This window comes from Nipponia nippon, unplaced genomic scaffold (assembly GCF_047370975.1).
Source record: "Nipponia nippon isolate SJK-2023a ecotype South Korea unplaced genomic scaffold, ASM4737097v1 scaffold_1, whole genome shotgun sequence".
NCBI lineage: Eukaryota > Metazoa > Chordata > Aves > Pelecaniformes > Threskiornithidae > Nipponia > Nipponia nippon.
In genome coordinates this window covers 10,046,245-10,072,099 of record NW_028262290.1, presented here as the reverse complement: position 1 = coordinate 10,072,099, position 25,855 = coordinate 10,046,245, and the positions used below count along the sequence as shown (strand labels likewise).

Genomic DNA, 25,855 nt, shown 5'->3' with positions numbered 1-25,855 from the left:
TCCTAAGATCCGACCTAAACCTCCCCTGGCACAACTTGAGGCCATTTCCTTTCATCCTATCGCTTGTTTGTCCAATGCATAAGTAGAACAACTGTTTAACTCCTACTCACAGCTGGAGTGAGTACTAACTCTTTTATCTGATCTACACATACATAGTTTACTGAAAGACAGGAATATAACATACACCTGAGAAGACAGGGATGGAGAAAGGTATATTGTTTATTCATGGTAAATTTAGTCAAGCACAGACTACGATGATTAAGTAGTGCTTTACCCCACCCACCGCTGATTTGCTAAATGTGAAAGGAGCCATTTGTATCAGTGTCACCTGGTGATTTTTTGTTTAGAACTGAGTTTTGTGGTTCAGCTGTGCACAAATCCCATGGGAACATTGGCTGATTCTTCAAAAACTCAGATCTTATTTATGCCTCTAGGAGAGCTGAGATCTTTTAAGAAGCCTGGTCTTGCTGCTTCCAGAGCAGACATTAGGGGACTTCACTATGCACTATGACACAGTCTGGCCTTTAACGTGCATGAAATCTGCAGCTTGAAAGGCAGGCTGGCCCTATAAAAACACAGGGTGTACCCCAAGGAATTATTAGATTACCTTCAATGAGAGTAACTGATCTCAGACACAGTTTTCTCCAGCCTGTTGCAGAAAATCCTAACACGCCTATTGCTCCTGCACTGCTAATGATTTAGAAAACAAAGACCATTTTCCCTCTGAACAATGACACATTGGCATAAAATCAATTGTTCTAGTCCAAGACAGAATTCAGAAATATGCATCTTTAATATTCAGGACAAGAGTTTAATTTGCATTTAGAAAAGTAGCTATTTCCTTCTTTCTCTTAGTCTCATTGAATCCATTAGAAATGTAGAAAACTGAATGTCTGCTTAAGTTGTTCATAGGTAGCTCAACCCATACCATTTGGTAAGTCAGCTATCAATCAACTATGGCAAGACTTTTGCAACATGGCGTGGTACAAGAGATCTTTCAGGAAAATCATATCAGACACATAAGGGTTGACATAACTTGAGTGATGCACAGAGGCAGTCAAGCAAATACATAACCCTGCTAGTGCCATCGAGCACCCCCAAATGGCAAATAATTTGCAGCACATCTCCTCTAACTCCCCTTGAGTTTGTCTAAAATTTAGGATTCAGGCATAACCTTAATAAAAAAAATCTATTCTGGGATTTTGGATAATCTTTTTTTGGTGCTTTCTTTTTATAGATGTTAAAGTGACTAGGCATGTCCGGGACAATGTCAGTAGTGGGGTCATAGACCATGCATACAGGCAAATGGCCAGAGATGGGTACATGTTCTTCAATTTTTAGCAACTGTTTTCCACGGCTACGGGGTATTCTGCTGAACTCTCTGATCCTCATCTAGGAACTGATCCTGAACTACACAATGAAATCTGGTGATCATGTCTCCTGTTCACTCAGCAGCACAGCACTCTTTTGTCATCATTTTGCACACAGGATGCTATTACGGATACCTCAAGTGTTCCTATTTAGAATGAATAATCTTATCCTTTGATGTGAATAACCTCTCCTATTCAGTGTTTTCTGTGTGCTGGTTAGGTACCTTCTCCCTCTACTTTGAGACAGCTGCATTGCAGGGTAATTACAAGCAGAAATCTAAAGCCAAACCTTCCAGATTCCATCATATTATTGCCCAAAAACTTCACCTCATTTGGTGTGTTTAGGTAAATGTAAAAGGCTCAGATAAGAATCTCTATTTTCTTCTACGTAACCTTGAAACCATAGTACATGTACTACAGAATTACTTTAAATTACCTGTGCTGTCTAACCAGGAGTAAATCCTGTAACGACCCACAAAAAACAGCAAAAAACAAGGCACAGCACAAAGCCTGCACAAAAGAGAACACACCGGGAGCAGCCCATGGCAATCAGGGTAAGTTAGGAAACTGTTGAAGCGATGGTATTCCCCTGCTTGCTGCTCAGAAGGGAGTGTAAAGCAGCTGTGGGGTTTCCCTTTCTGCACTTCCATATTTCAGACTCATGAAGCTCAGTCTGACACTAATATTTTCCCCACACTTCTTTTATGCAGAAGCTGATCTTCCTTACAAGCTGCACATTTACTGTTCAAAACAAATACCAAAGTAACTATGTTTAATAGAAACCACATTCCATTTAAAGCCACTAGAGAAATAGATTACTCCTAATAAAAGTTACAGCATCTAAACAAAGATTCATAAGAAAATAATCTGAAATGGGGAAGCACACTTACAACATATGAGATATTAAGAATTGAAAAAAATTCCTGTTTTTTTTTTTTTTAAGCCACCCTTACCAAATGCTATTTTTTCCCCTTGCATTACATACATGGATGTCTGAATTGTAAATAACTATGTCCCAATTCAGATGTACCAGTGTCTGGGGACCAGGCATCAGACATGACAGATAACTTACCAGTGGCAAAAAATTCCAGCTGACACCCAGTCTGGAAATGTCTGAAAGCATCGCTGAGCATAAAGGTGAGCCTGGACACCCTAAAACTAGGACCTCTAAAGTGAAAATCACTTTTGGAAATTTTCCTTAAATTATCTCAGTAGTTCTGTCTAAGTCAATGCAAGATAGCCAAGGCAGAAGAACTCCTGGTACTTCCCTTAATAGATTATACAACTGATTAGGAGTAATGGTAGGGAAAAAAAATTCATCAAAGCTGCTTTGCAGCATTGGAAAGAGTTTAACTACATTTTAAGGAAAACAGAATTAGGTAGTCTGCATTTCTACTAAATGAGTTTGGGGTGGTGTTCTGCACAGCTGTTTTTATTGCTCTAGATAATGGCTCTTATCCGAAGTAGGATGTCAAAACTGAGTGACCGATAATTATGTTTGTAGGGCTGACAGCAGTTCATCTTTTCTGACACACTTCATTGCTGTTTTCATCTGATCAAATCTATGCATATCCCAGCAATTACCTGCAGTACGTACTCCATGTCTCTTCCCAATGGAACTGGCAATCGTCACGATATGCGTACAGATGACCCTGCCTCGGTGCATTCTGCAGAGTTATAACAGCCTGCACAAGGGAAGATTTTCATTCTTCTTCCTAGCTATGTTAGGCCGGGTCATGTGTGTTTTCCTTTGAATTATCAAGCTGTGGCCATAGATGGAGGAAAGATGCAAGATTTTGCAAATATTTTTTTCCCTTTGGTATTGCAATGGAAAAAGAAAGTAATAGCAAAACGTAATAATCTTAAATTACTCTTGGACTCTTTATCAAGAAATAAAGACAGCCTTATGAAAGCCACTCCAGACTGGTGAGAATAAGACTAATACCTATTAAAAAGTAGATTGGTTTAACTGAAATAATACTGAAAATAATGGTAATGAAAAATAGATGAGGCATATCATAGTATTGAGTGTCCTTTTCCAAACAACCCTTGTCCTTCAAAGCCTGCTTCTACTATGATGGCAAGCTCTGCTGATCAGCTGTTTGTGTTAATCAGTTATACCTGCTGGCAAACAAGCCACACCCCACAGCTGTTCTTTTTGCTATTTGCCCCAAAAAAGCCAAAACAGTGCTGGAAACAAAGGCTTTTTACACTTTATTATCAGCATTTTTAACTAAAGGCCAATGGCAAGGCTAAATTTTTCCCACAGTTGCACCTTTAAGTGGGTGTCATTTTGCACAGGTGTCATTAGAGCCAGAGTTTGCCTACTGAATCTACAGCTGATTGATGTGTGAGACAACAAGAGTAGACTTACAGATCCCAGATCAAGCTGTAAGTTTGCTAGCCCAGAAATAATAAAGAAAATATCTTCTCTCTCCAAATTTCCCATTATGGCTGCTCTGCCTCCATTTTAAATTATTTTTGGAAAAGTGACCTGAAAACCCCAATGAAAGCAATTTGATATTCCCTGTGTTTATTTTTTCCCTCAGGATCTCCTTCTGTTGTTGACTATGATGATCCTCTGAAAACCAAGAAAAGACAGAACTCAGCAATGCTATTTTTAAGAGTCCTTTCCTAGCAAAACATTAAAAAAATCAACAAAAAAACCAAACGCTTACTTTCTCAGTTATCCCTGATGCTAACATTGGGCTGTAAACGTGGCAGATCATAGCACCTGAGGCTTGCCCTTACTTTGGAGAAATCTTGGGTGGCATAGAGGTCGTGGATTGTAGTCTGACTTCAGTGTACACAGAATTTCAGGTATCCTTAACCGCACTGGGAACCAGTACTGATATGACCTTGGGAGACTACAGGAAATAGAGAGCCCGTGAAGATATGGATGAACCTGCAAGGAAAACTTTAGGATGGTTGAGGATGGGATAATAAGCCCCAATAGCCTTTGTCCTCCAGAGCTGAGCTGAACACAGCTTAAGCACAGTGCAAGACATGAATCACTCAAGGTTAAATGGGAATTTTATTGATAACTATCTAACATTACTTACTCTTCTCTTTAAGTCTGCTTTATCTCTAATTATCAACTCTCAATTAGGAACTATCCCAGAGAGAAAATAGGGAAGGGACGTGGGAGCAAATGGAAATGTACCAGACAAAAGCCATGAGAGGTTACAGCAATCCAGACCAGCTGGATTAAAACTTTATCTCACAGAGTTAGGCGAGGACAAACATTTTCCTTTGTGAAACCTGTGGGTGTTGTTTTGCTATTAGTCATGGTGAATGCTTCCGTGTGGTGAGCTAGAAGAAGGCAGACTGACATCAAAAGTACAGAGAGTGCTGTGGGAAAAAGTTGATTCAGTCCTTTGGCTGGCAGAATACGTCACAGACAAATAATGAAGGATTAGGTTTCTTCTGCCACTTTCCTAGCAGAGGAGACACATAGCATAGGATTCACTCTGCGTTGACACTGGTGTGACCTAGGACTAATTCCTTTGAAGGCAGTGGCTTATTCTGGTGTAAAACAAGGATGGGATTAACATCAAACCCTGATATTTACCATGGGCCAAATTCTCCTTGCCTGACAATACAAGCCATGCCTTTGTTTTCACTGCTTGTGTAAGCATGAGAAATAGAAACTGGACTGTTCACAGAATATTAAATAAATGATACAAGACAAAACAACCACTGTCTCTGATGTTCAATAATGAATGCTGCTGATACCAGTGAGAGCTGCTGGACAGTATTAAAACTTGACGGACATAAACTGACAAGAGAAGCCCTCCAGATGTTTTACATCAGCATAGCTGTATATAAGTTCATACAGGGTTTGATCCAAAGCATGGCCGTGAATGCTGTCCACATTTTTGCAGTTCAAGTTGTTTAAAGGCACCCACTCAGAAGCAAGGTCAGTCTTAACCTGCTCACACAGAAGCTCATTGGCTTCAAAAGGAAATTTGCTTGGGCAAAGCAGTGTTTGGTCTTAGTGAGTATTTAGCTCATGTATCTACTATTTAGATCAATGTAGCAGCAGTCATGATACATAAACATTGCTCTCTTAGGAGCACTCAGCAGATGAGTGCTTGAAAAGAAATTGTGTGTGGCTTTGGACATGCTGGGGTATGAATACCAAGGCTGACAATGCTGTGTTTCATGGCATAAAAAACAAGACAGAATTTAAGTCAAGAATTAGCGGACAGAGTGGATTTCTTACTGGAATTTCAGGCAGTGAAGAGAACATTACTTCTGAGCCTTCAAAAAGAAAACCAAAGGCAATCAGTTTTACAAACTGACCTGCCCGATTGGTTGATGTTTTTTGGATCCAGACAGCACTAACAGTTAAATCTATGAAACCTCTCAAGGAGAAAGGACACAGTTAATGACAGGGTGAGACATTTTCTAGTGTTTAATGCTTGATCTAAAGCCTGTTCTGTTTGATGGAGATATGCCTGCTGGCTCTGATGGCTTTCTAAGCAGTTTCCTCCAACAATCTTGGTTTGTTATCTATGAGAACACAAGTGAAACAAAGCATTTCAGATATCCTAGGGAATCGCTTATGTCTCCTCCTTGATAACAATTTGGACTATATTTTTTTTCCTAGAAAGATGAAATCAGTTCTTAGAATGCAATTTCTGCCACCCAGCCAGTCAACATTGGCCAGATACACCGTTTCCAACAAAAGTTCCAAATGGCAAAAACATTAGAATTTCTGTTCTTAAAGAAAAATAAGGCCCTAGCCAGGCCCCACTGTTCAAGTTCTTTTCTTTTTGTTCAGACAGTGCAGTGTTGAAAGCAATTTAAACCATGTCTACAGACAGCACTACAAACTTGCTCGTTGTTGATATTAAGCTGACATCTGATAGCTGACACTGTACAGTAACAACATGTGTACCCTGTATTAAATTCTGGGTAAAAAAAAGAACAAGCTCAAATGACTTCTTCATGTTGCCCTCCTCATGAACATCCACATCCATTTGTTAAAGTCAGCTCAACTAATCGTTATGTGAACATACAACACACATATCCTTGCAATAAACACACAATGTAGTTGTATCATAAATAACTTTTGTCATGCATTCTGGCCTTCTTTGTTGCCTTCTGACATGTTCCTTTGTATTTTTTCCACAAAGAGTTTATAAAAAAAAGAAAACCTCTAAGTCATACTAATTATTTTTTAAGGAGAAAAATATTAATAAAAAAGTAGAACCAGTCAGACTAAATACCTCACAAGATGATATTAAAAAAATAAATAAATTTGGGAACAATGTCTGGAGACAGGCAAGACAAATTTGGATAACTGGAAAAGTTTTATGAAGGGCTATTTTAAAAAAATCTTTAATGAAAGCCAAAAAGTGTGTGTGTCTGTATGTGTGTTTTAAAATTTTCAGTTCTTGGCAGATGCTAAAAAAACACCCCAAAACACATTTTTTTCCCATTCTCTAGGTAGTAGCAAAGAGGTGCAACTATTGCATTTCTGAGCAGCTCAGCCTTGTAGGTGTGCAAATGCCTTTCTAAGGCTGGTACAACTCTGGTGGCACCCAGAAGGGAAAATGTGGTTACTTAGAGATATTTAAGATTCAGAAGACACCTATAGCATGCAGGCAGCAAACAGTAACTCTCGGCTCCCAATTTCCACTGAGTTCAACTGGAAACTGAAATGGAGGAGTCATTACCACTCGGAGCTGGAAAATCCCTCCTCTGGGAGATCGGTGCTCCTGCTGACCTCAGTATTCAATAAAAACTCTTTGCTGAATCACAAGGGCAGGCATTGCTGATCTGCAGGACTTTAAATTGTGAGAGGTGGTAGCTCAGGAGCCAGCCCTGTCCAGGGCTTGCAGGAACACAGCAGTACCACTGGATTTGGATGGCATCATCCAGGTATTCTGGAAAAATGTATCCTAATCCATAAACTGCAATGTGCCTATCTTTGAAATGATGATAACAATAAAAAAACCCAGGATGACCGACCTCTACCTACCACCCTACTTTCACCAAGAAGAACAAGAACGCTTGTATTCCACATGTGTGTTTTATGCCATCCTCTACTCTGAACAGAAAATCCAGCATGAATTTGCAAAGTATTCATCATTACAAAGAGATTTCTGTCTCCAGCAGGAGTAGAAATGACTGTCTAAAAATCTTTCATTAAAGGTTTCTCTATAGTCACTCTGAACTGCTGACGCTGGTTTTGTAGTCTGGAAATCAAGGCATTTTGCTGAAAGACTGAATTGCCCTTCACAGCATGAAAAATGTGATTAAAATATCCTGGCAAGGTCAGATGTTATTGCCCTTGAAGAGAACATTAGCCACCATGTTCTCTGAATTACAGTCGCGTGTTGCTAAGGCCTTTTTCTTTATTGGAGAAGGAAGGGAACATTTTGTGTCTGTTCTAAAGGCCCAATTCTCTGCTTTCTGGCAGGGTGGGATGCTCAGCCCTAGGAAAGGTGCTATGCTACTCCAGTAACAGAAAGAAGCCTCAGGTCTAATGGACCCATTGTGGGTGTTACACATGGAGAAACCTTGCAAGAGACAAACTATCCCATGAGGCTTCCCAGTGTGTAGGGTAGATATAGATGCAAAGGAAGAGCCAGGACTCTTCCACCTTTTAACAATGCTCAAGCTACTCAGCAAGCATGAACTAATCTCTATATTTACTTATGGCACTGTATGCCTATATTGTTTCCATTATTTTTCTGTGTACCATATATCTAAGAATAGTTCTAAAGTCAGCTGTAGTCCCAAAGATTTCACAGACAATATCCATATCTTTTAATGTACACACGTACTTACATACTTTGCTTAGAGCAGGAACAACCAGGAGTATTTTTATTCTTTGTAATTATGTGGCATATGCACCACAAATCTATATAATGAACAGAATCTACAATAACAATGATCCTCTGAATATTTTTTTTTTAATATATGTAAAAATAAAACAAATCAGACCAGGTTTACAACATAAGAGGAGGAAGATTGAAGGTCAATTAAAATGAGCTGATGACGATCTGAAAAATATTTTTCGCTGTGTAAAAATGGCCTCTCCTTATCCAGCAGATTCACTCTTTGGTGTTTCTTTGCCTTCAGCAGGACTTCATTGACAATACGGTCCTTTCACCAATTGTTAGCCTCTTGGAAGAGACAATTAAATTCTTTCATTTTCTTGCACCATCAGCAATATTATTGTCGAATCGTTGATCCAACATGTCCTTAGCAAACCACAGATATAAATCCTTGAAGCTGTGGCATTTCAGGCTACATAAATGAAGCTAGTTCAGACTAATCCATCAGACTCAGTGTAGCAATCATTAGAAATACAAAATGGTTTTCTTCTTTGGAAACTGGAGGTTGAGAACACTTTGCATCATAGCTGGAATTAAGAGACAGTATCATTTAATTATAGAAAGTAGGGCATGAGAGGACCTTGACAGGTCATTTAACCCATGCTCCAGGTCCTGGATATTATCTAAATCACTCCTAAAAAAATGCCTCTCTAAACTGCTTAATCATACCTCAGGGTAAAGCCTCCCAAACAAAATGAGGTTATTTAAGTTATTATTATTAGGTTATTGTTACAAGGTTTCTCCTACTATCTAATGTGAATATTCCTTATAATAACTTAAGCCCATCATCTCTTGATAGCTATAGATGAAACAAAGAGCAATTAATTTCTTCCTCTCTTTAGCAACCCCTTCCATATTTGAGGGCCTGTCACAGTCTTCCTTCTGCTTCCTTTTCTCTAGGGCAATCCTCTTCTTACAGAAGCAGTAAAAATGAGCAATACCCATTGTTACTGAAAACAGTATGTTTAAAGATCATCAGTGCTTTGTTGGGAGAAGGTTAGTTTCCGGCTTTTTAAAAGAAGGATAGTGTCAGTTGCTCAAAATATTGCCCTGGAATTGGCAGACTGCCTAGGGGTAAACCTGCCTCTAGCTTTCTTTGGCAGCTAAGACTGCTGAGAAAGCCATAGTAAGACGACAGTTCACACTCAGGTTTATCAGATATCTCCTAACACTTATGTAGCAATCTGACCACCTGAAACTGAATGGTTGGTACTGATGGCGGTGCTCTTTTTGCTGGTGGAAAGGGCGGACATGTATTACTGATATTTTTCAAACTCTCCCACCTGTAATATTGCACATAGCACAGAGATCTAGCGGGTGGAGACAGAATTGTTCCCCAAAAGAAGCACAGAGAGTGCGTGTGTCTGATGTTTGCTATAGGCTTGTGCTTCAGGACTGCCTGATGTCACCAGATGGGCATGGGGAAAGCAAGGATGCTGCTTTGAGCTTTGGACCATATGATGGTGATAAGCCCATAGAACAACTCTCATGAAGTGATGTGCCAGGTCAGGTGATGACATTTGGTGGACCTGGTAGTGTTAGGTTTACGGTTGGACTCGATGATCTTAAGGGTATTTTCCAACCCCAAATGACTCTATCATTCTATGATACAGGCCTGCAGTTAAGTCCCACAGTAGGACCTGAGTCTGGAGTGGACTGGAGTGAGTGCAGAAGGCATGACACATGTATTAAACTAGGTCTCACACTGTGATCACAGGAGCTTTGCCCTGCACTGGCTGTGTGTTTGCTTCAGGCTGGATTCAGAGATATTAGTTCTGCCCTCCAAATCCTCATCAGATCTTTGGATCTGTCTACTTGAAACAATACTTGTACTGCTATCACAGAACCACAAAATAAATGAGTTTGGAAGCGACTTCTGGAGATCATAGAATCATAGAATGCTTTGGGCTGGAAGGGACCTTTAAAGGTCATCTAATCCATCCCCCCTGCAATGAACAGGGACATCTACAACTAGATCAGGTTGCTCAGAGCCCCATCCAGCCTCGTCTTGAATGTTTCCAAGGATGGGGCATCTGCCACCTCTCTGGGCAACCCATTCCAGTGTTTCACCACCCTCATTGGAAAAAATTTCTTCCTTATATCCAGTCCGAATCTAGTCTCTTTTAGTTTAAAACCATTACCCCTTGTCCTATCGCTACTGGCCCTGCTAAAAAGTCCATCCGCATCTTTCTTATAAGCCCCCTTTAAGTACTGAAAGGCTGCAATAAGGTCACCCCGCAGCCTTCTCTTCTCCAGGCTGAACAACCCCAGCTCTTTCAGCCTTTCCTCACAAGAGAGGTGTTCCATCCCTCTGATCGTTTTTGTGGCCCTCCTCTGGACCCTCTCCAACAGGTCCATGTCCTTCCTGTGCTGAGGACCCCAGAGCTGGACGCAGTACTCCAGGTGGGGTCTCACCAGAGCAGAGTAGAGGGGCAGAATCACCTCCCTCGCCCTGCTGGCCACGCTTTTTTGATGCAGCCCACGATATGATTGGCCTTCTGGGCTGCGAGAGCACATTGTTGGCTCATATCCAGCTTTTTGTCTATCAGTACCCCCAAGTCCTTCTCTGCAGGGCTGCATACAATCCCTTCATTCCTCAGTCTGTATCATATCGTATAGTCAAACTTCCTTCATATAGTCAAACCTAGGATCACCTAGAACAAGTTGCTTGGAGTATTATCCAGTCAGATTTTGAATATTTCCAAGGATGAAGACACCATGACATCTCTGGGCAACCTGTTACAGTGTTCAATCACCCTTACAGTAAAAAAGGTATTTTTATGTTTAAGTGGAACTCACTATGTTTCAGTTTGTGTCCATTGACTCTCATCCTGTCACTGAGCACTGATGAGAAGAGTTTGGCTCTGCCTTCTTTACTACCCCCAGTAATGTAGTTATGCATACTAATTGGATTACGTGTCCCCCCCCGCTCCACCCCCAAACCTTCTCATCTCCAGGCTGAACAGTCCCATCTATCTCAGCCTTTCCTCATTTCTCAGATAGCCCTTCATAGCCCTTCTCTGGACTCACTCCAGTATGTTCATGTCTCTCCTGTACTGGGTAGCCCAGCACTGGGCCCAGCACTCCAGATATGTTTCACTAAGGCTGAGCAGAGGGGAAGGATCTCCTTCCTCCACCCGCTGGGAATGTTCTGTCTAATGCAGCCCAGGAGGCTATTTGCCTTCACATTGCTGGTTCATGTTCAATTTGGTGTCCACCAGGACTCCCAGGGCCTTCTCTGCAGAGCTGCTTTCCAGCTGGCCAGCTGCCAGTCCATACTGGTGCATGGGGTTATTCCCCCCCAGGTGCAGAACTTTACATTTCCCTTTTGTTGAACTCCATGATGCTCCTGTCAGCCCATTTCTCCAGCCCACCGAGGTCCGTCTGAATGGCAGTGCAATCATCCAATGTATCAGCCCCTCCTCCCAGCTGTGTATTGTCTACACTGTATAAGACTGCTTAACTCTATTGAGTTTGGTGGGAGCTAGTGGAACTTAAGGAGTCCCACGAGATACTCTTATAACCACTTAAGTGATTTAAGGAGTCCCTCAGCTTGTAAAATGTTGAAACTCTCACTTGCTACCTCCCTGTACTTTTAAGCCTCTAGATCACATTGAAAAATGGGCTCTAGGCCAGATGACTATCCTGGGAATAATTGCTATGAACATCTATCTTTCCATGTTTTGTATACCACAGTGTTCATACAAAGTCTGTGAGAATTTTCGTGTATGTGTGTGTGTGTTTATGATTTGGATTTTTAATCCTTTTCTTTTTTGTAGGATGCTCTAACATTTTATTTTTTGTCTGAGATTCCTTGAATTGTCATTAGATGTTGAAGGCCACTAAGCTCTGACTAAGCATCTTGCACGTTCTCTGCAAATCTTCAACTGCTGAATCCATATTGTTGTTAGCCAGAAGGCGACAGTTTGATTTCCAGATTATAGTTTGAGTTTTTAATGATAGTAATTAGAAAAAATGTCTCTTAATTAGTGGTGTGTGTATTTTCCATTTTAAAATTGCACCTATAAACTCTCTTCAGATATACACAAACTTTAGGAACATAGTAAATATTGTTTTGACTTGCAAATGTAATTGCTGAACCTGAAAGCAAGTTGCAAAAAAAAAAAAACCCAAAACATAAAATTCCACAGCATTGCCTTTGCCGAGTATTTGTATCTATCTAATACAAATATATGTAAATCTATCAAGTGTTTTGAACGTTTATAAATTTAAATACGGGTTATTATTCAGTTTTATTAGATATATTGGTTGCTTTTGGATTTAAAAAAATCAACTATGTCAAATTATATTACAGAAGTCTTGTGTTGCAGAAGAAAACCAGAAGAGATCTCAAATACTCTTCCTTCTTGTACATCATCAAAAGAGTTCTTTAATAAATGACACTTGGATAGATGATTTGTAAATTCAATAAGGAAGTTAGTATGTTCTGGTGCAATGGAAAGCAATCTGGCCAGCAAAAGCTTTGTTTGCTTGAAGAGGAAAGAACAGCTACCTTAACAATCTTTGTACTAAATTTCAAGGCCTTAGGCCATCAAAAAACTTAAAGCTATACCCATCTCTATGCATATGAGTGCTTTTCTTGACTTTAAAATAATTGGCATAATGTTAAGATACATTCTTTTACACTCCTTCTCCAAAGTCACATTACCTCTAGGAGTCCTCTCTTTAAAGCTTTTTAATGTTATTGTGTTGATTTTTGATGGGATTTGGAGTAACTCGATGCTTACATCAGATATTCTACTATGAAGGAATAGCAAGGTAGAGTGGCTGCCATCAGATAATGTACATAACTATCCCTTAAGAATAAGTAGACACAAGTACATTTTTACAGGAAAGAAAGTGATAAGTCATTGGAAAAATAATTTCTACACACAAAGAGCTATTAAGATTATAAGAAGATTATTGAAGGTCCTATCATCCTGTACCATCACATAGAAAATGGGAACACTTCATGTGTTCTTCTACCTTTTCTTGTAGCCTCTCAGGTGGCTAATGAAACATAGCAGAAAAAAGCAATTACATTAGTACAAATGAGATACATATAATAAATTCTTCTTCTCTTCCCATTATTGTCAATAAGCTACTATTACTCTAGGGATTGGGGAGAGCATGGAAACTATCATAGCATCAGTCAGAATGGCATTTAGCTACATTCTGGAAATGTAAAAAAATTTTTACAGTAACGTCCTTGGTCAAGATTCATATGACTTAAGTTCTGCCTAAGTCTAAAAGAACAATTTTCACTGGCTACTCTCAAGGACCTTCAGATCTGGGAATAATCTACTGTAAATCTCTCTGTCCATTTTGGGATATATTGCTTCCTTAATGCTTCAAGTATAGGCTATTATATGCGCTTAGCACCTTGATGAGGCACACCAAGTATACCCCTCCCTCCCACTCAACTTCATTGCAATTCAGAGGAGGGCAGGCAGGCAGAGAGGCTGCACCCCTGCAGTGCACTAAACAGCATTGAGGAACGTCTTTGGAATGCAATCATCTATGCAGCTAAACTGCCAGAAATGTTGCAGGCGTTGTTCTGGCCCTGGTCAACCAACCCTCCCACCGCAATTCCCATGTGTAGTTCAGCAGTTATTATAGACCTGCTTTTCCCACCTCACAGGTTGGATGCAGGCACCCTGTTTGAGAGGAGTTAATATGGCTACAGTCTTTGGGGAGAGGGATGGACTGAATCCGGAAACGTGTCCTAACTTTGGTTAACTCTTTGGGCAGCACACAGCTCAACCTGAGACCTACAATCTTCAGACAATTTCACTCAGTGCGCAGGAAGGTGGGAATTTTTTCTTACCCAAGAGCTTACAGCATTTGCACAAAGATCAGGACTTTATTTCTGGTTTTCCTCATTTCTAGGTGAGGCAGTTTAAATTTATGGATCCCAATCCTAGGAAAGAGGCCTATTAAAGCAACAAATTAATCAAGGTGGGAATCTTCTCAATTCCTCTCATTGAAACTGTTCCACTGCATGGGTGTGAAAGCAAGAAGCATGGGATCACAAGGAGGCCAGCTGAGGAGGTCACTGGCTCTGTAGCCCAGTGCTGTAAGCACAGCCTTATATAAACTATATGGCATCTACTTTAAAGTCCCCTCAGCACAGATGAACTAATGTGAGGGAAACTCATGATTGGGCTGAAATAGGATAGGATAGAACAGAACAGAACAGAACAGAACAGAACAGAACAGAATAGAATAGAATAGAATAGAATAGAATAGAATAGAATAGAATAGAATAGAATACTTCGGTTAGAAGGGCTCTGCAGCAATCATCTAGTCCAACTGCCTGACCAACTCAGGTCTGACCAAAAGCTAAAGCATGTTGTCAAGGGCATTGTCCAAATGCGTCAAACACTGACAGGCTTGGGGCATCAACCATCTCTCTAGGAAGCCTGTTCCAGCGTCTGACCACCCTCTCAGTAAAGAAATGCTTCCTAATGTCCAGTCTAAACCTCCCCTGGTGCAGCTTTGAACCATTCCCACACGTCCTGTCACTGGATACTAGGGAGAGGAGTTCAGCACCTCCCTCTCAACTTCCCCTCCACAGGAAGCTGTAGAAAGCAATGATGTCACCCCTCAGCCTCCTTTTCTCCAAACTAGACAAACCCAGGGTCCTTAGCCACTCATCATAGGACATGCCTTCCAGCCCTTAACAGAACTATGTGGAACGTGGTCTTTTAAAAAAGAGTAAAGTTATATGCAAACATTCCCACTGCACTCAGTATATTCACTATTTAACAAAAAATGTGTGTGGCTGACATAAGCCAATACAGTATTCCTCTTTAGATGCATTATGGAAGGTGATGGGCATGTTTTGTACAAAAAAACTCAAAGCAATTGAATGTATTAGTCACATATTATAGCAACTGAGAAAGGCAAATTTTCAAATCAAATGAAGCACAGAAACATAAAGTGATGTGTGGGGGTCAGCACAGGCCAATGATAAATTTAGTGATGAAATGGGAATGATCCTCATTCCCAGTCCCTAGCTGAAATCTGTGGTGAATATTACTCCTTCCTCTAAAAGAATATGCATATCTGGCACATTAAATTAGATCCATAATGAACACATGTGGGATGATTTCTATGTCAATTATAACCCTATCTATCTAGTATGCTTATGAAGGTTATTAATACTAATAAGCATTAGAGGTACTTTCACATATGACAGAGAATCATAGGATAGAAGAATGTGTATGTCTACATCTTGCACAGTTATTTGAATAACTGCCATGAGATCTAATTAATTTCTTTACCTAAGATCTTTACTCCAGAGTTATAAAACACCTGGTACACAGCATAATATCATATAGTTCTTCTGTGATGATTGATCTTCCTGATTATTATTATTTCTTATTTGCATTGTGATGATACCTCTAGATTGATGGATGAGGGTTCTACTGTGGTAAACCTAAAGCAGGCAGAACAGACAAGACAGCTCCATCCCTGAGTAGCTTCCAGGTAAAAGAAGCAGCAGAGTTTGAACAGAGGAGAAACAATAAAGTGCCTGGAGATCAGATGTCTCCAAAGAAACAAACTGATTTTCCTAATTAAGATTCTGCCACTGTTGAATGCTTCCATCGATTTCAGTAAAGAGGGATTTCTGCATTTTATTTTTAAGGGACTGTGCTGTTAAAACAAAGGAAAGTGAAGATATAGAAGAATCCAAAACTGTAAAGTAATGATTAAATCAAAACTGAAAAAGAAAATTGAGTAGGTAAAAGAATTAAATCATTAAACTCATTAAAGTAGTCTTTCATTTATATGGGGGGCAACTGTTCTCTAGATTAAAACTAAAAGCATCATATAAAATTATAACATCAACATCAGACTGTATGGGAGAAGTACAATTGAGGTTGTGAAAAAAAATTGGCTTGGGTTAGTTTTGCTTTATTTTTTACACTGGTATGTTTCAGCTGTTTCTCAGACTGCAGCAATGGTTAATTAATGAACTCAGCAGCCTTCCTCTCTCCTCTAAGGCTAACTGCATGAAACCTTGCAGCAAAAGAAGCTGGCAAATGAAATAGCAGCACTTCTTAAAATAGTTGCTAATAAACAAAACTCACATGATGAAATATTACTCTGTCAGCCAATGGCTGCCTGGCTTTGCAGTTCACCCTGTGTACGTTTCCTGATATTTTTTGTTCTGGATTAGGCAGCACCACACTCGTATCTCTGTCTGCAGACCTGGGTGTTTGGAGAGATAAGAATGACAGAGGTCACTCCAAGAGATTCCTGGAGGAGCTGGATGTCCACGTTTGTGTTCTCTTTCAGAAGAAATGCGGATTCAGAGCACTGCTTTCCCTAAAGAGGCTCCTGAGAAATGATCTTCTTGGTTCACCTGAAAATCCTAATGTCTGTGGGATTCTTTATATTACACTCTGTGGGCTTTAAATAAGGTCCCTAAATCAAGCTGTTGGGAGTCTCCGAGTCAGGCCCTAAAAAGATCCCTTAGTAAGATCCTTAGTTCCAAGAAATGCTAAGTACTCGGTACTTTTTGTGCTTGATCCCTTTTGACCAGCCTGGTCCCTTTTATCTCTGGTTTGAATGCGTGAGGCTAGTACCAAAATGCTCAAGATTCACTGCACCACTAACTCAGCGATTTGCATTCATCTCGCTCCTTGGGACAGATTGCAACTCTACAGTCCCTCCTGTGCTGGGGATGGGTCCAAGCTGCACTGCACCAAGACCAGAGCAAGTGAAACAAAGTTTGTATCTGAAGGAAGGGCTAGGTGAAGGAAAAAAGGCTCAGAACCCACAAAGCAAGGTCCTTGTGCACCTCATTTGCAGACACATGACTACTAGAGTTTAAGCCAGAAGCCTATGCTGAATGCCACCACACTCTTATGGGTCCTTACACAACATGCAAAAAGAATCTAATGCCTTAGATTAAATATAAAATAGCCAATGTAATGAATGGGAGCAGAGCTAGCTAGGAAGAAACTATGAAAGACAGAGAGTATGTCTTAAACCTCATTTTTTCCTGGTGTTTAGAGATTCACTGCGAAGTTTTTCCGCTATATTTGGGCTTCTCAGCTCCAAGCCCCCTTCCCCTCCAGCCCAGAGGGCACTTGCTATATCTTTTTGTTCAAACACTGATCAGGACCTATTATTGTCCTTTAAAATAGCTATATATCTTCTGTATAGCATCTCAATGACCGGAGGCTCACCCTTTATTCAGTATCTCCTGCCTCCCTAGGAAATGCCCTCCCTGTAGGCTGTATTTGCTTCTGAGGAGCTGGAGAGGCAGCAGATAAAGAGGGAGAGAAATTCTCTGGGGAAGCTGCATCACTCTGAAAAAGAGATTCAAGATTCATCGGGTCAGAGAGAGGGGACCAGACCATACAGTCTGCTGGTTGGGACATGTTCTTGAGGGAATGATTTAATAGCATTATATAAAACAGTAAAATGTTCAGCAAGGACACCACCAGAGATGAATTCCTTAATCAGTTGGTTACAGAATCAGGATTGTTCATTTTTTCTTTTTTTTGGCCCACTGGATCTTAACCTTTTATCTTCCTAGAAGAACAGCTGTCCTAGGAATGAGAGAAGGTTTGCTTTAGAAACTCACTGGTGAGGTAAGAGAGGTGAATTTCATTGCCCTCTGGGGAAAAAGGGATTTAAACCTTGGTCTGCCACATCCCAGGAACATCTTCATACCACATTTGTTACACAGAGGAAGAGCACAATCCCCTTCTCATCTGACTTTGACATCAGGCAGGCACTTTGTGTGTAGTACAACCCTAAAATGTGTTCCCACTAGAACAGTGTTTGGCTTCTGGCTAGGCTGAATGGTAACTTTAACGATGAGTCACTGAGGCACTTCATGGGATGCTCAGAAACAAAAGTGCAGTTAAGTGCAAGAGGACTGCACTTAAAGAAATGTGATGTTAACAAGGTGTCTGCAGGGATGGGGTGCTAGGCAGCGACAGAGTAGGGCGGTTTGGCTTTGGAGTTTCCATCGGCTTAAGCATCACTTTAAAAGCTTATTTCCTTTCTGTTCACTGAAATTCACCTCTTACATGAAACATTCTAGTTTTTGTTGTGCTTAGCCAGATATTCTGGAAATAAGGAAAATGGAGGAAGGAGTCCTTCCACTCCCCACCTTCTCTGCCCTCTGGAAAGAGAAGACTCCATTAAACAGTTCTAGTTTTGCCCTCTTCTGTTTCCTGTTCAGATCACATCATTGGCAGGTTGATAAGTGCAGTAAGAGGATGGGCTGGAGATGTTTATCCCCTTCAGTCTTCTGTGCAGGCTAATAAGGATCATTCCAGCATGATCTGCTGTTAACTGTCAGCTCTAAGTGCGCTGCTCCGGTGTGTGATTATTTTGCATTAGATGCTGCTATTTTAGAGCATATGCCTCTTTCTAGGCCATAAGAAACAACAAGCAAGTGATAAACAAAACCTTAAAAACAACCCAGAAGCATCCTGACAGCAGAAAAAATGTCACATCAAATCTAGCAAAGTAACTTCCACTGAGAACAAGTGTACTAACTGTTGTCGGCTGAAACTCACTGATAAAAGCAGGTTTCATTCATGTTTCTGCCTCCATTTTGGAGGAACTCTCTGAAGGCAATTAATCATCAAATTGTAAATATAACTAATGCATTTGCCCTACTTAGCACAACAATGATACAGCTGCTTCAGAGAAAAGTGTATCCAATTCTAATCTAATTATGCTGTGACCGACTGATACCGGTCAGGTGATATTACAGGATATAAAAGGAAACCAGATCATAATCCAGTCTAAAATCACACGATCAGGTTATAAGTCACCCACAACAGACTATGGCAGAAAAACAAATAGTAAATAATGCTATGAAAGCAACCATAGGGATAAAGGTGGAGTGGTTTGATTCTGATTCTCAAATGGTAGCCAGCTTTGAAATATCCTTATACCACACAGATTTAACAGATACTCCACAAGCATTTGGCAGAAATTTTGAAGAGATGAGTGTGTTTTGTACATACTCGTATACTGATATCTATGGTCAAATTTTGGAAAACATGTAGCTGAAATATGCATGTGAAACCTGTCAGCTGCCATTGTATAATTATGCAGATTTATCTCTATAGGACTCCTTGAGACTTCATGAATTCTGCCTTTTTGTCTATTAATAACCCTGAGAGAGGGTTGGGGGAAAAAACAAGCAAGCAAAAATCGCTATATTAATTCACAGAACTGCCTAGACTTGGAAAGACATATGCTAACAGAGGGAAAAGAATGAGTTGCTCCAGTCTTGGTATTACCCACTTCAAGGTTATTTCTAAATGTATCTTTAAGGTTTTATTTAATATGTGTACTTTAGGACTTGATCCTTCAAGATATCCCTTATGCAGGTGACTTACTCACAAGAGTAGGCTTACTGACTCTGGTGGAATTTATTCACATGAGTGAAGAGTGCACAGACAGAGGATTAAAATCCAGAGTATGTTTGTAGCTTACATAATTCCAAGCCTGTCAAAATTCATATCTATATTATCATCTGCCTATGTTACATAACACTAAGGAGCTCTGAGTTGTTTGTTCTTCCCCATATGCCTGAAACACATACATGGTCTTAGAAATTTTCGATTATATACTACATTATCATCAAGGAAAAAGTAAGAATGAATGCAATGCAAATTAAACTTTCATTTTGGAGAATGTCAGAGGCAAACACCACCCCCAGCATGGTATCTGACCAGGCACACAAATCAATGCACTTTACTTGCTTACCAGTAAGATCTTGTATTTCTCATTTGTTTCCTGACAGAATCTTTAGTCAAGACAGTACCAGTGTTGCCTTTAGCTAAATCATGGTATCAGGCCCTTTCTTCATGCCTCTCCCCTGCTTGAGCAGCAGCACATTGCTCTGTATTTCAGGCTGGGGTCAGCTGTGTTTAAGTGTGGTCATATCTCCCCAGAAGCACTGAGCACTTGGCAGGATTGAAACTAGTGAGTCTATGTTTGTTTTGTCGTGTTTGGTTTTTTGTTTCTTTTTTAAATTTAATTTCAAGGCAGTCTTTCTCCTTCACCTTTACCTAGGATGCTGGTTCAAATTAATTTTGAGATGCAAGGGAAGAAAAATCAGATGACCTCTTAAGTGTTACTGCAGGAAAAGATGGTGAACAGTGAGCATTATTTGTATTCATGATAATGCATATTTTGTTAACTTCAACAAATAGCTGAATCAGGCAGTAGTACTGAATGCTTGTGTTCAGCATTACTAATGATTTGAACTGCTTGTGAACATGTTTATCAATGAAAACTAAGATTAATTAAGAGATTAAGTGAAAACAGATCACAGCACTTGATTTTCCTCTTGTATAAACTGTTGTAACTTTATGAGTTTAGGTAGACTTATAAATGATTTATAGCCGTGTGACTGAGAAGAGGATCAGAACCATTGTGCCTGTGGATACTATTGGGTACAGTAATAAACTGACTCCAGGGTAGACAATTCCTTCTGTTCAGAATCAAATTCAGTATTTTCTCTGCATGAAATCCTGGTCTCATAACAATCTGTGGAAAACCCATTATCTGTGCCACGATCAGAGCTTTACCCTCTGCTTTTTTTTTCATGGTATGTTTTAATTCATGGGTTTGGTCCAGTGTAAGCAGCTATCTGCATCCAGAGGCACAGCAAGATGGTCACAGGTATTGCCACATAATCAAATAGTTAATTTAGTCTTGAAAGGCTTCTCTGAAGGGAAGATGCCGTATTTTACCTGGGAAAATAAGCCCTGTGATAAAAGAGAGTGCTTTGCCTGCAAGATCAAGAAATCTGTGTTGTCCCAAAGATTTCCTATATAACCTTGATGACACAGTGATGTAAATTCTCTGTGTTCACCTGTAAAGTAATAGTTATATACCCTCCATCAGCCGTAAAAGCCCTCATTCTCTAACACTTGAAAGCGCTCTGCAATACTCTGGGAAAAATAAAAAAAATGGTGCAACGCTAGAAAATAACACAGTAGGGCTGCGCCTCTCCTTGGGCGCCGGGTCCGGCTCCCCCAGAGCCCCTGGGCCGAGCGGTGGGGACACAGCGCCTGACGCCGGGAGGCGCGGAGGGTGCGCGGGGGCGCAGCCGGCGGCGGGGGCCGGGGGCAGGCGCGGGAGGGGGCGGGCAGGCTCCCGCCGGGGCCGCTGGAGGGAGCCCCCGCGCCGCGCAGCGCCGCGCAGCGCCGCGCAGCGCCGCGGAGGCTTCAGCACCGCGCCGGCGGACAGCGCCCGGGCGGCTCCGCTCTGCGACCCGCGCATCCGGCCGCGGCGGGTCCGCGGCGGCCGTGCGGGAGGGAGCGGGTCCCCGCCCCACTCCGAGCTCCCCCCTGCAAACCCCGGGGCGGGGAAGGATGGGGCCTCCCCCATAGGGGGTTGGAGGCAAAGGGCTGAAGCGGAGCCTAATTAGGCGCTGTTAAGTGCGTTCCGGGAAGGCGAGAGCCGGTGTAAATCAACACCGAGGTGTGGCAAGCCTTGCGGATCCTGTTAAGGAGATTTATATATGTAGTTCAGGAAGGCAATCATCTGGCTGGTATCGCTCATTGTGCACTGCTCAAAGGCAGTTCATTCACACAACTGGCAAGGTACCGGGCTGCAAAATGACGATATTAGTATCTCTCCTGAGAAATGTCTTTGTTAGAAATGTCTGTGGGAAATGCGTGTGTGTGTGTGGACTGGCTAAACAGCCGTGATACCTGTGCGTAATGAGATAGCAGCGCATTACTCATAGCTCCAGGATAGGACATGGAAGTAAATTAAGAAATCAGCATAACTCACACAGCTTTTGACCCAGCACTAATAGCACCAGCAGCACATGGGAGTGGGACACGGCACGCGGCTGCAGTGCATTCATCAGCACAGTACCAAGAGCTGGGGAACAACTCTGCACAGTCTAGTCATCTCACATCCATAGGGCTCAGCCAGGCACAACACACTGGGGCAGCTTTTCCCAAAACAGGGAGAGCCTGGCCTCTGGGAAGTGAGGTCAGGCAGCCCATGGCTAATACGTGCGTGAAGGAAGGGGACGGATGGACAGGGGTGGGCAGGGGTTTCAGGAGGGCCAGGGTCTGCGGGAGGTTGATATGTCCCAAGGAACATCATCATCAAAACTTCCAGGTGCAAGATCAGCTGCTTCCCAGCTGCACATCCCAGCATTCATGTAAAGAACATGCCACCAACAACACATTCCTCTGCACCTCCCTCCTTTGGGGATTATCTGCCAGTACCTCCACCCCCTTCTCCCCGAATCCCCAGAGATAGCCAAATGGAGATGATAATCTGCTGTGAAATGTTGGTAGCACAGAGCAGAGCGGTGACAGTCTGGGAAGGGGAGGATGGGGGGAAGGGAGCGGGAAGAATCTCCAGGATTCAGTTGCCCTAGAAAGGCAGTGTTTTCTTGCCTTGCAGGGATGTCAGGAGTTCGGTGCATTCTCACTTTCATGTGGAAGAAGCCAGGTGAGTGAAGTCAGACTAGTCCTGGTTTTAACTCCTCAGACCCATATCTTGCCCGGTGCCTCCCAGTGGTGTGCACTGCACCACCACTCCCCCGTGTAACCAGTCCCTTGACCTAGATATCACTTGTAAGGGTGCAGCACAACAATGTTTGCCCCATGACCACCAGCAGAAAAGGCTTCTTGGTGCCCTCCAAAGACAGCCTAGGATCTCACACCAAACCTCCAAAGGGAGCTTTCCCCTTATTTCACTGGGACACTGCTTTGCTCTCCTGGCAAAAGAGCGGCATGCTTTGCTCCTGTTTTCTCATAGCCCAGATCAAACTGTGCTGCACATATGAAAGTACCAGTCCTCCCAGCAGATCCAGAGTTAAAAGGTATAATCAAGTAAAATGAGAGACGAGCAGTGGGAGAATTTGGCCAAGACAGAGTCATCTCATGCCATGGACCACTGCTGGAAATAAGGAAGGGGAATGATAAATGACCCATCCTCCCCACTTGCCCCAGGAGCTCCTCTCCCCAAAGCTGTTTCAAGGGACAGCAGTGTAGTGAATGTACAAAAAGCAGGGACAGAGTGGTTAGAAAGTGTGCCCATCCCCAGCTTGAGGTGAAACCTTGGGATAGGCAGTGGGGGAGTGAAGAGGGGGAAAGGAGAAGGTTGAATTTTGCCTGTGGTCTCCCCTCCAGGTAATGAACCTCTGAGCACCTGCCTAAAAGGGAGAGGATCTCTTGGGACACCCCATGTCTCCTCTCACCCAGAGTACTGGGGAAAGAGAAAGGTTCCCACCCTTTCTTCACCACGGTACCTGGTTGAGGGAAGTCACAGCCAACCTGGGGATAACCAGCTGCATGACGAGCTGCAGGACAGAGGTGACCAGGCCAGCCAGGATGGCCCAGGTGAGTGGCAGCGGGAGCATGCTGTAGGTTGCAAAAAGCGTGAAGAGCACATAGCCAATGCCGTCCCCAAGGAGGCCACAGCCCAGGCCGGCCGCCAGGATCTGTGTGGCCATGGCCACCCAGGTGACCACACCGCTGTATTGCAGGTAGGTGTACGAGGTCGTGTCCTTCCTGACCACCACTAAGGCACAGATCACCACCTCGATGCCAGTGAAGAAGCCCAAGAGGATGCCCTTAATGGGGTCCATGGGAGCAGAGGCCAGGGTCAAGTGGAGGAACAGCAGGGTCAGCTTGGTCAGCACGTCCAGGATGTTCATGACCACCTCAGATTTGCGCCGCTGGCCCAAGAAGTAGCGCTGGTAAAGGCGCTCCAAGTCCCGAGACTTGAAGGAGTTGCGGAGAGTGGGGAAGATCACCCCGCGATAGGTATAGCCCCAGTTGAGGAAGAAGTCGGAGTTGCTGGGGGCACAGTCCAGGGGCAGAAAGCCCAGGTCCCCACTGCTGCTCATGCGCTCCGGGAAGACTTTGGTGCCTCCGTTGTTGTGGCGTTCGCTGCCCAAACTCCGGCCGGCCGACTGTCGCCGGAGGTGGTGGTGGTGGTGGTGCGGCGGGTGGGGATGGTGGTTGGGGCAGCAGGTCTCCTCGGAGCTGAAGCCCTTGCCCCCACCGCTGCTGCTGCCGCCGCTGCTGCTGCTGTGCTCCTGGATGAAGCGCTGCTCGGTGATGTGGCGCACGGCCGTCTGCCACAGCAGGCGCTGGGGTCTGCCGCTGCCGGGGGGGGTCCTATTGATGGTGTAAAGTTCATCGCTGTCGCTCAGGCACCGCACCTCCGAGAGCTCCATGGCGGTGACTGGCGGGGGGCAGAGCACCGGCGGGGGGGTGGGGGGTGGGGGGGGACACACACCGTCTTTGGGGAGGAGAGCAGGGGGAGGGATGGAGCCGCGGGAGAGGAGGGAGGGGATGGAGAAGGGCGGGTGGCGGCGGCGGGCTGGCGGTGGGGGAATCACATTTATAGGCAGGTCCCTGGGTCCGGAGGTTTGGCTGGCGGCGGGGCTGGTTTGCCGCTGGGGTCCGGGGGGCGGCTGCGCCGGCTCAGCGCAGGCGGCCCTCGCCCCGCACCCGCGCCCGCTCCCGCGGCGCCCCGCGGAGCCGCATCCCGCGGAGCCCGGCTGCGGTGCAGCCCCGGCGCCCCGGCGGGCTGGGTGCGCGCCCTCCTCGGGGCGGTGAGCAGGGAGGGAGCCGAGCCGCGGGTCCGGAGAGGAGGAGGGAGGAGCGGAGCATCTACGGGCGCAGCCCCGCTGCCCGGTGGGCGATCCTTGGCCCCATCCGGAGACTGGAGGCGCGGAGGGGTGGTGGGGAGCCGCCTTGCAGAGAGCCGTTCACAGCGGGCAGCTCCTCTCTCCGGGGATCCCGGGGCTCCGCTCCGAGGTCTGGTCCCCGGGAGCTGCTGTAATCCCCGCGGCTGCGGTCAGCGGGAGCCCTGCGAGCTCGGGCGGGAGGGGAGAGGCGGCCGGGTCGCGGGCATCCTCGGTCACGGCGCCGGAGCCGCCGGCCGGGGGCTGCCCGCCCGCATCCCCCCGGCGGAGGGGCATGCCCCGCCGGGCGCGCCGCCCTGGCTCACGGGGCGCCTCTGCCCGAGGGGGGCTCGGGGCTGCCATCCATCGCAGAGGCTCGGCTTGCTTGGTAACGAGAAAAAAAAAAGGAGGGAAAGAAAGAAAGGAGGAAAAAAAAATCCCACCAAAAAAAGAAGCCTAAAAAAAGCGAAAGAGCGGGGAACGAAAATCCCGCCCTAAACTCAGAGCTCTGGGAAGACCGCTGGGAGAATCCCAACTTCTCCGCGAGTCAGGGCAGGGAGGGCTCCGGCTCTGGGGCTTCCCCCGGCAGCGGGGAGGAGGAGAAGGAGGAAGGGGCGAGGGGCTGCAGGGCGGCGGGGAGCCGGCGGCGGGCGCTGCCCCGGGAGCCGCGGGGACCGGCACCGCGGAGCCGCCGCCGCCGGAGTGGTGCTGCGGACGGGCGGCCCGGGAGGAGGCAGAGCCCGGCGCGGTCAGCTGATGCCCACGACGTCGGCGGGGCTGCCCGCACCCCCCCTGCCCGGTTAAAGCAGCCGCAGCCGCGGCACCGGGAGGGGGACAGCGGGGGATGGCGTGGAGGGGCGAGGCAGGCTCTCTGGTCCCAGGAGGCTTCTCCGTGTGTCCCTTCGGTTTCTCCAAGCTGCGGTTCTACAGCTGCCCCGGACTGTCCCGCAGTGCCTAGCAGATTGGTCCATCCCTTA

General features: G+C 44.3%; 1 protein-coding gene across 2 annotated transcripts in view; it reads right to left on the bottom strand.

Moving 5' to 3' along the window:
- The window catches only part of ADCY8 (adenylate cyclase 8), a 133,573-nt gene extending 109,123 nt beyond the window's left edge, over positions 1-24,450 (bottom strand). For both annotated transcript variants that reach the window (XM_009469807.2, XM_087745934.1), the window contains exon 1: positions 23,493-24,450. In XM_009469807.2, coding sequence (XP_009468082.2) covers positions 23,493-24,425 — 933 coding nt within the window. In that variant the 5' untranslated portion in view covers positions 24,426-24,450. The remainder of the gene's footprint in view (positions 1-23,492) is intronic.
- Between the last annotated feature and the right edge of the window lie 1,405 nt (positions 24,451-25,855).